Source organism: Oncorhynchus mykiss, chromosome 13, assembly GCF_013265735.2.
Source record: "Oncorhynchus mykiss isolate Arlee chromosome 13, USDA_OmykA_1.1, whole genome shotgun sequence".
NCBI lineage: Eukaryota > Metazoa > Chordata > Actinopteri > Salmoniformes > Salmonidae > Oncorhynchus > Oncorhynchus mykiss.
Genome location: NC_048577.1, coordinates 11680223 through 11689829, shown reverse-complemented (window position 1 = coordinate 11689829; position 9607 = coordinate 11680223). Strand labels below are relative to the sequence as shown.

General features: G+C 46.8%; 1 protein-coding gene across 5 annotated transcripts in view; it reads right to left on the bottom strand.

The window, feature by feature from the left end:
• Window positions 1-9607, bottom strand: part of LOC110513526 (CREB-binding protein) — an 82033-nt gene that overhangs the window by 5489 nt on the left and 66937 nt on the right. For all 5 annotated transcript variants that reach the window (XM_036942307.1, XM_036942305.1, XM_036942306.1 and 2 more), the window contains 8 exons: window positions 4088-4165; window positions 3916-3983; window positions 2964-3114; window positions 2248-2394; window positions 1327-1440; window positions 1020-1185; window positions 458-625; window positions 37-198 (listed from right to left, as the gene is read on the bottom strand). In XM_036942307.1, coding sequence (XP_036798202.1) covers window positions 37-198; window positions 458-625; window positions 1020-1185; window positions 1327-1440; window positions 2248-2394; window positions 2964-3114; window positions 3916-3983; window positions 4088-4165 — 1054 coding nt within the window. The remainder of the gene's footprint in view (window positions 1-36; window positions 199-457; window positions 626-1019; window positions 1186-1326; window positions 1441-2247; window positions 2395-2963; window positions 3115-3915; window positions 3984-4087; window positions 4166-9607) is intronic.

The window sequence follows — 9607 nt, the reverse complement described above, 5'->3', positions numbered from 1 at the left end:
ATGCATTTCAAAGCAAGCGTGGTGACGTCATCATACCTCTTTGTGTTTGTCGAGGCTGGCGTAGAGCTTCTGGGACAGGTCATTGGCTACAATCGGCATGCCAGGCTTCTTCTTATTGGTTCGGCTCACGCTGCCCTTGTTCTTATTGGTCTTCTTGCTGTTCTTCTTCTTGGCGTTCTTCGTGTCCCCCGGCGTGCCCTGAGGGGGAAGGAGAAGAGGAAAGAGTTCGAAAAATATGGCAAATTAACAAATGTTTAAACACAGGACAGTGAGGGCACAAACATTCACCACATGCATGTTATGCAATCGACAAATTATTTCACATTAATAAAAACATTAAGACAAATTTGACTAGACAGGTAGGAGTTATGTATTCATGTAGGTAGGTTAGCTATTGATAATGATGTCTCTAGTACTATCATCGGTCTACCCTATGACTCGTCTCTCCTCCTCCCACCTCAGGTGTGTCGGAGCAGGCTACGTTCTCCTCCTTCTTCCTCTCTTCCGCCTCCTGTTCCAGCTCCTTGATGCTCTCCTCCAGCACGTTGGGCCAGAAGTCCCCCTCAAAGTAGGGCATCTCGTTGGCCCCCGTCAGACAGTCCTCTGTCGCCTGCTTGAAGATGTCCTGGAGAAAAACATAGGAGAAGAAGATTACTTTAAAATGTCTAATGGACACAAATGTTCAACTAATATGAGTCTTCTGCTTGGCTGGTTGTTGCTGTTCTAGCCCTATTAATACATTCAGAAACCTCAAAACACTTTAGAGGTTGAAGGCTTGGTTGGCCCGGTTGCAGAGAAGACAACTCTGGCTGGGGACTCAACTGTACCAAATCTACAAGATAGGCCTGAAAGGCGTTAGCCATTGAGAGGCCTACCTTGAAGTCGTGGAGGATCCTCTCCACAAAAGCAGTATCCAGCATTTTCTTGTACCACTCCTGCAGCCTCTTGGGCTTGGGGGAATCTAACTTTAACCCTTAATCCTTACCTTAATCCTAACCATAATCGTAATCCTAAATCACCTTGAAGTCATGGAGGATCCTCTCAGCGAAGGCCTTCTCCAGCATCTTCCTGTACCACTCCTGCAGCCTCTTGGGCTTGGGGATCTTCTGGTCGGCAGGGTGGCAGTGGAAGATGTAGTCATCCCCCTCGCTGGGGGGGCACGCCCAGATGTGACCCTGAGAGTAGCTGAGAGGGAGAAGAGACAACGGTTGGTTGTTTTGGTAGGGAGACATTTAATGCAAGTGGGGAGTTACCGCCATCAAGTAAAGTGCTTTTACATGAGAAAACGGCAATATGAATGCATTTCATTGTACTATTAAGACCTACCCGAGTTTCTTTACATACTCCAGGTAGCCAATAAGGATCTCATGATAGACGGCCGTCCTTAGCAGTCGAGGTTTGAAGAAGTGAATACTGTCCAGGTAAGATATGTAAACCCGTCTGTGGAGGAAGGTAGACACAGGAGTAAACAAATGTCATCAGTTAGTCATTTCCATTACGTCATCAATTATTTCAACACATTTATAAAAATGTATACATTTATGTATTTAATATGTTACTACTGAATCAAGGGTCTACCAACACATCACATTTCCTGTGCCCCATTACAGGAACTCCAGACCAGCCCCATGTAGGGGGTACAGGTACTCCGGACCAGCCCCATGTAGGGGGCACAGGTACTCCGGACAAGCCCCATGTAGGGGGTACAGGTACTCCGGACCAGCCCCATGTAGGGGGTACAGGTACTCCGGACAAGCCCCATGTAGGGGGTACAGGTACTCCGGACAAGCCCCATGTAGGGGGTACAGGTACTCCGGACCAGTCCCATGTAGGGGGCACAGGTACTCCGGACCAGCCCCATGTAGGGGGTACAGGTACTCCCGGACCAGCCCCATGTAGGGGGCAGAGGTACTCCCGGACCAGCCCCATGTAGGGGGCACAGGTACTCCCGGACCAGCCCCATGTAGGGGGTACAGGTGCTCCCGGACCAGCCCCATGTAGGGGGCACAGGTACTCCGGACCAGCCCCATGTAGGGGTACAGGTACTCCGGACCAGCCCCATGTAGGGGGCACAGGTACTCCGGACCAGCCCCATGTAGGGGGCACAGGTACTCCGGACCAGCCCCATGTAGGGGGCACAGGTACTCCGGACCAGCCCCATGTAGGGGGCACAGGTACTCCGGACCAGCCCCATGTAGGGGTACAGGTACTCCCGGACCAGCCCCATGTAGGGGTACAGGTGCTGACCTGGTGTTGGGGAAGGAGCAGTCCGAGCCGTACTCCTGAACGTGCATCCCGAAGAAACACACATCCACGCCGTCGATCTCCTCAAAGGCAAAAAGCGCTTTGGTTCTGTAGGGGAAGGTTTCAGACATCTCCCCGGTGTCCACAAACCTGACCAGAAAAAACAGAAAGACAGGCGTCGGTCTACATCGAACATTAACCACGTGTCAAAGAGGCCAAACTGAGTGGGCGGCAGGTAGCCTAGCAGTTAAGCACTTTGGGCCACTAAACGAAAGGTCGATGTGCCCTTGAGCAAGGCGCTTAACCCTAATCTGATCCTGTAAGTCACTCTGGATAGGAGCCTCTGCTAAATATGAACGGACCATTGAAGACAGTAACAGGGAGTGTGTTTAGTCTGCTCAAACATGCAGGTTCAACAACATGGGATTTAAGAGATGAATATATGATCATCAGGTTTTATGTGGTGTATTCTTATCTTTTGGGCTCTCTGCAAAGCCAAAGTCAAACAAGGGTGCCGACCACACTGTTTACTGGCAACAATAAAACAGGAGCGTGGACACATATTTAGTGTATTGACTATGTTGAGGTACAGACAAGACTTCCTTACATGCTGTGACAGTGCCTGCACAACTAAAGTAGTGCAATAAATGTGTATACCGTCAGTACTCTAAAATGTTAGGTAGTGCACTACAAGTGCGTGTCCACTCCTCAGTCTCTACCTGGATTTCATGCCAGGTTTGACCTCTGTAGTTTTGTCAGAGCTGGCCACCACTCGTACGTACACCTCCCCTGCCTCAGGGTGGTTCTGCCTCTTCAGATACTTATTCACCCGGTCCTCGATGTACATGCCCAACCGTGTCGTCTGCAACCCTACACACACACACACACACACACACACACACAGATTGGTCCAAAAGGGCACAAACTAAGCCTTCATTCAGCAGGACATGTTTTATGTATGAATAAATGTGCAGACAGAGTCTAATTTAGCTTAATGCCATGTGCATGGAAAGGTCAAACACGCTCTCTGGTACTACAAATACCAGAGGCAAAACCACAAATGTGTGGGTGAGAGAGCTACTGCAGGTAATTGGTGAATGCCAGTGATGTCATAAGCCCATGACATGTACCATATGGAAGTGGTTTGTCAGAGAGAGAAAGGCTTCTGTAAAGCTTGAATAACTAGGCTATTAAACAGATGTTCAAAAAGATTGGCTTTTTTGATATTGCATGACGAATTGGCTAAGTATTCCAATACTCTTAAAGGGGAAATCAGCCATTGCTACATCAAATGATGACCTTGGAAGGATTGATACAGTGTGGACACATTGATTATTGAAAAATATAACTAATAAATGGCTCATGAGCTCAGTTCAACCATCGTACCCCATCAGAACCCCAAATCATCTGTTTTACTCCAATGTTTGAAAACAAAGTAAATGTAACCAAACACTATACAGCCTACATTAAAACTATATTTTTGATACCACGGATGGTCAGTCCTTGCATCCATAGGTTGGTCTATGAATTTGAAAGCAGTTACATTTCTCCAGCCTCATCATTCAGCTTTGTACCGAAACAGGGGCGGGGATAACGCTTTGTTATGGTTTCAACTGCGGATCGGCACTTTAAGACGGGGCTTATAGCCAGGCAATGGAAAAGAGGACGTACGTTTTGCAGAAAACTTGTTGTCTTTCCGTGTTTTCCCACTCTTCTTCAAACAGTTGTCACAGATGAATCTGCAGAGTGAGAGAAAGAAAAAGAGTCATTCATGTAACTGGTATCGAATAGAACTTCTTCCCACCATTTTGTGACCCTGTCAGAGGTTAGGCTGAACGTTTACCCGGATGGCCAGATGACGTCATAGTGAAGAACACATATCTGATGCATCTTCCGTCCGCAATCTTTACAGTCCACAAACCTGGTGACAAAAACACCACATCTTGGTTTACTACAGACACCCATTAACAGCTATACCCGTTATGTCCCCCATGTAGGTCAACAGTTTCTCTTCTTGTTTGTTTCAATTGTACTGTTCACGATATGTAAGAGTGCTGATTGGCTTGACTGCTAGAACAGGAAGCCATAGAGAGATCAACATTCACTTAATATTCCTCCAGTTCTTACGCACGTGCAAGCAGACCAATGCAAGTGCGCCTTTGTAGGAGGGGTTGAAACACAATAGTCATATGTAGGCCATTATTCATTTATATATTCATAAATAAATACTTTCTGTTATAATAAACCTCAAAATGTGTAATTTGAATGGAAATTAAAAGGTGAGCAAAAGTGGAGATCTATGAGTGGCTCTTATGTTGTCGATTGAAAATCAAGCACGTGGCCAAAGGTGTACATGTTGAAACGCTCCCCTAGGTGATATAAAACTAAACACCAGACGGCGCTTCAGAGCTGACCAGGAAGTCTAGTCAGGACATCTGCAGGAGCAGCAGGCTGATATGAAAGGTATATGAGTGAGTGTTCAGGACATCTGCAGGAGTAGCAGGCTGATATGAAAGGTATATGGAGTGAGTGTTCAGGACATCTGCAGGAGCAGCAGGCTGATATGAAAGGTATATGAGTGAGTGTTCAGGACATCTGCAGGAGCAGCAGGCTGATATGAAAGGTATATGAGTGAGTGTTCAGAACATCTGCAGGAGCAGCAGGCTGATATGAAAGGTATATGAGTGAGTGTTCAGGACATCTGCAGGAGCAGCAGGCTGATATGAAAGGTATATGAGTGAGTGTTCAGGACATCTGCAGGAGTAGCAGGCTGATATGAAAGGTATATGAGTGAGTGTTCAGGACATCTGCAGGAGTAGCAGGCTGATATGAAAGGTATATGAGTGAGTGTTCAGGACATCTGCAGGAGCAGCAGGCTGATATGAAAGGTATATGAGTGAGTGTTCAGGACATCTGCAGGAGTAGCAGGCTGATATGAAAGGTATATGAGTGAGTGTTCAGGACATCTGCAGGAGTAGCAGGCTGATATGAAAGGTATATGAGTGAGTGTTCAGGACATCTGCAGGAGCAGCAGGCTGATATGAAAGGTATATGAGTGAGTGTTCAGGACATCTGCAGGAGTAGCAGGCTGATATGAAAGGTATATGAGTGAGTGTTCAGGACATCTGCAGGAGTAGCAGGCTGATATGAAAGGTATATGAGTGAGTGTTCAGGACATCTGCAGGAGTAGCAGGCTGATATGAAAGGTATATGGAGTGAGTGTTCAGGACATCTGCAGGAGCAGCAGGCTGATATGAAAGGTATATGAGTGAGTGTTCAGGACATCTGCAGGAGTAGCAGGCTGATATGAAAGGTATATGAGTGAGTGTTCAGGACATCTGCAGGCGTAGCAGGCTGATATGAAAGGTATATGAGTGAGTGTTCAGGACATCTGCAGGAGTAGCAGGCTGATATGAAAGGTATATGAGTGAGTGTTCAGGACATCTGCAGGAGCAGCAGGCTGATATGAAAGGTATATGAGTGAGTGTTCAGGACATCTGCAGGAGCAGCAGGCTGATATGAAAGGTATATGAGTGAGTGTTCAGGACATCTGCAGGAGTAGCAGGCTGATATGAAAGGTATATGAGTGAGTGTTCAGGACATCTGCAGGAGCAGCAGGCTGATATGAAAGGTATATGAGTGAGTGTTCAGGACATCTGCAGGAGCAGCAGGCTGATATGAAAGGTATATGAGTGAGTGTTCAGGACATCTGCAGGAGCAGCAGGCTGATATGAAAGGTATATGAGTGAGTGTTCAGGACATCTGCAGGAGCAGCAGGCTGATATGAAAGGTATATGAGTGAGTGTTCAGGACATCTGCAGGAGCAGCAGGCTGATATGAAAGGTATATGGAGTGAGTGTTCAGAACATCTGCAGGAGCAGCAGGCTGATATGAAAGGTATATGAGTGAGTGTTCAGGACATCTGCAGGAGCAGCAGGCTGATATGAAAGGTATATGGAGTGAGTGTTCAGGACATCTGCAGGAGCAGCAGGCTGATATGAAAGGTATATGAGTGAGTGTTCAGGACATCTGCAGGAGTAGCAGGCTGATATGAAAGGTATATGAGTGAGTGTTCAGGACATCTGCAGGAGCAGCAGGCTGATATGAAAGGTATATGAGTGAGTGTTCAGGACATCTGCAGGAGCAGCAGGCTGATATGAAAGGTATATGAGTGAGTGTTCAGGACATCTGCAGGAGCAGCAGGCTGATATGAAAGGTATATAAGTGAGTGTTCAGGACATCTGCAGGAGCAGCAGGCTGATATGAAAGGTATATAAGTGAGTGTTCAGGACATCTGCAGGAGCAGCATGCTGATATGAAAGGTATATGAGTGAGTGTTCAGGACATCTGCAGGAGTAGCAGGCTGATATGAAAGGTATATGAGTGAGTGTTCAGGACATCTGCAGGAGCAGCAGGCTGATATGAAAGGTATATGAGTGAGTGTTCAGGACATCTGCAGGAGCAGCAGGCTGATATGAAAGGTATATGAGTGAGTGTTCAGGACATCTGCAGGAGTAGCAGGCTGATATGAAAGGTATATGAGTGAGTGTTCAGGACATCTGCAGGAGCAGCAGGCTGATATGAAAGGTATATGAGTGAGTGTTCAGGACATCTGCAGGAGCAGCAGGCTGATATGAAAGGTATATGAGTGAGTGTTCAGGACATCTGCAGGAGTAGCAGGCTGATATGAAAGGTATATGAGTGAGTGTTCAGGACATCTGCAGGAGCAGCAGGCTGATATGAAAGGTATATGAGTGAGTGTTCAGGACATCTGCAGGAGCAGCAGGCTGATATGAAAGGTATATGAGTGAGTGTTCAGGACATCTGCAGGAGCAGCAGGCTGATATGAAAGGTATATGAGTGAGTGTTCAGGACATCTGCAGGAGCAGCAGGCTGATATGAAAGGTATATGAGTGAGTGTTCAGGACATCTGCAGGAGTAGCAGGCTGATATGAAAGGTATATGAGTGAGTGTTCAGGACATCTGCAGGAGCAGCAGGCTGATATGAAAGGTATATGAGTGAGTGTTCAGGACATCTGCAGGAGCAGCAGGCTGATATGAAAGGTATATGAGTGAGTGTTCAGGACATCTGCAGGAGCAGCAGGCTGATATGAAAGGTATATGAGTGAGTGTTCAGGACATCTGCAGGAGCAGCAGGCTGATATGAAAGGTATATGAGTGAGTGTTCAGGACATCTGCAGGAGCAGCAGGCTGATATGAAAGGTATATGAGTGAGTGTTCAGGACATCTGCAGGAGTAGCAGGCTGATATGAAAGGTATATGGAGTGAGTGTTCAGGACATCTGCAGGAGTAGCAGGCTGATATGAAAGGTATATGAGTGAGTGTTCAGGACATCTGCAGGAGTAGCAGGCTGATATGAAAGGTATATGGAGTGAGTGTTCAGGACATCTGCAGGAGCAGCAGGCTGATATGAAAGGTATATGAGTGAGTGTTCAGGACATCTGCAGGAGTAGCAGGCTGATATGAAAGGTATATGAGTGAGTGTTCAGGACATCTGCAGGCGTAGCAGGCTGATATGAAAGGTATATGAGTGAGTGTTCAGGACATCTGCAGGAGTAGCAGGCTGATATGAAAGGTATATGAGTGAGTGTTCAGGACATCTGCAGGAGCAGCAGGCTGATATGAAAGGTATATGAGTGAGTGTTCAGGACATCTGCAGGAGTAGCAGGCTGATATGAAAGGTATATGAGTGAGTGTTCAGGACATCTGCAGGAGTAGCAGGCTGATATGAAAGGTATATGAGTGAGTGTTCAGGACATCTGCAGGAGCAGCAGGCTGATATGAAAGGTATATGAGTGAGTGTTCAGGACATCTGCAGGAGCAGCAGGCTGATATGAAAGGTATATGAGTGAGTGTTCAGGACATCTGCAGGAGCAGCAGGCTGATATGAAAGGTATATGAGTGAGTGTTCAGGACATCTGCAGGAGCAGCAGGCTGATATGAAAGGTATATGAGTGAGTGTTCAGGACATCTGCAGGAGCAGCAGGCTGATATGAAAGGTATATGGAGTGAGTGTTCAGAACATCTGCAGGAGCAGCAGGCTGATATGAAAGGTATATGAGTGAGTGTTCAGGACATCTGCAGGAGCAGCAGGCTGATATGAAAGGTATATGAGTGAGTGTTCAGGACATCTGCAGGAGCAGCAGGCTGATATGAAAGGTATATGAGTGAGTGTTCAGGACATCTGCAGGAGCAGCAGGCTGATATGAAAGGTATATAAGTGAGTGTTCAGGACATCTGCAGGAGCAGCAGGCTGATATGAAAGGTATATAAGTGAGTGTTCAGGACATCTGCAGGAGCAGCATGCTGATATGAAAGGTATATGAGTGAGTGTTCAGGACATCTGCAGGAGTAGCAGGCTGATATGAAAGGTATATGAGTGAGTGTTCAGGACATCTGCAGGAGCAGCAGGCTGATATGAAAGGTATATGAGTGAGTGTTCAGGACATCTGCAGGAGCAGCAGGCTGATATGAAAGGTATATGAGTGAGTGTTCAGGACATCTGCAGGAGCAGCAGGCTGATATGAAAGGTATATGAGTGAGTGTTCAGGACATCTGCAGGAGCAGCAGGCTGATATGAAAGGTATATGAGTGAGTGTTCAGGACATCTGCAGGAGCAGCAGGCTGATATGAAAGGTATATGAGTGAGTGTTCAGGACATCTGCAGGAGCAGCAGGCTGATATGAAAGGTATATGAGTGAGTGTTCAGGACATCTGCAGGAGTAGCAGGCTGATATGAAAGGTATATGAGTGAGTGTTCAGGACATCTGCAGGAGTAGCAGGCTGATATGAAAGGTATATGAGTGAGTGTTCAGGACATCTGCAGGCGTAGCAGGCTGATATGAAAGGTATATGAGTGAGTGTTCAGGACATCTGCAGGAGTAGCAGGCTGATATGAAAGGTATATGAGTGAGTGTTCAGGACATCTGCAGGAGCAGCAGGCTGATATGAAAGGTATATGAGTGAGTGTTCAGGACATCTGCAGGAGTAGCAGGCTGATATGAAAGGTATATGAGTGAGTGTTCAGGACATCTGCAGGAGTAGCAGGCTGATATGAAAGGTATATGAGTGAGTGTTCAGGACATCTGCAGGAGCAGCAGGCTGATATGAAAGGTATATGAGTGAGTGTTCAGGACATCTGCAGGAGCAGCAGGCTGATATGAAAGGTATATGAGTGAGTGTTCAGGACATCTGCAGGAGCAGCAGGCTGATATGAAAGGTATATGAGTGAGTGTTCAGGACATCTGCAGGAGCAGCAGGCTGATATGAAAGGTATATGAGTGAGTGTTCAGGACATCTGCAGGAGCAGCAGGCTGATATGAAAGGTATATGGAGTGAGTGT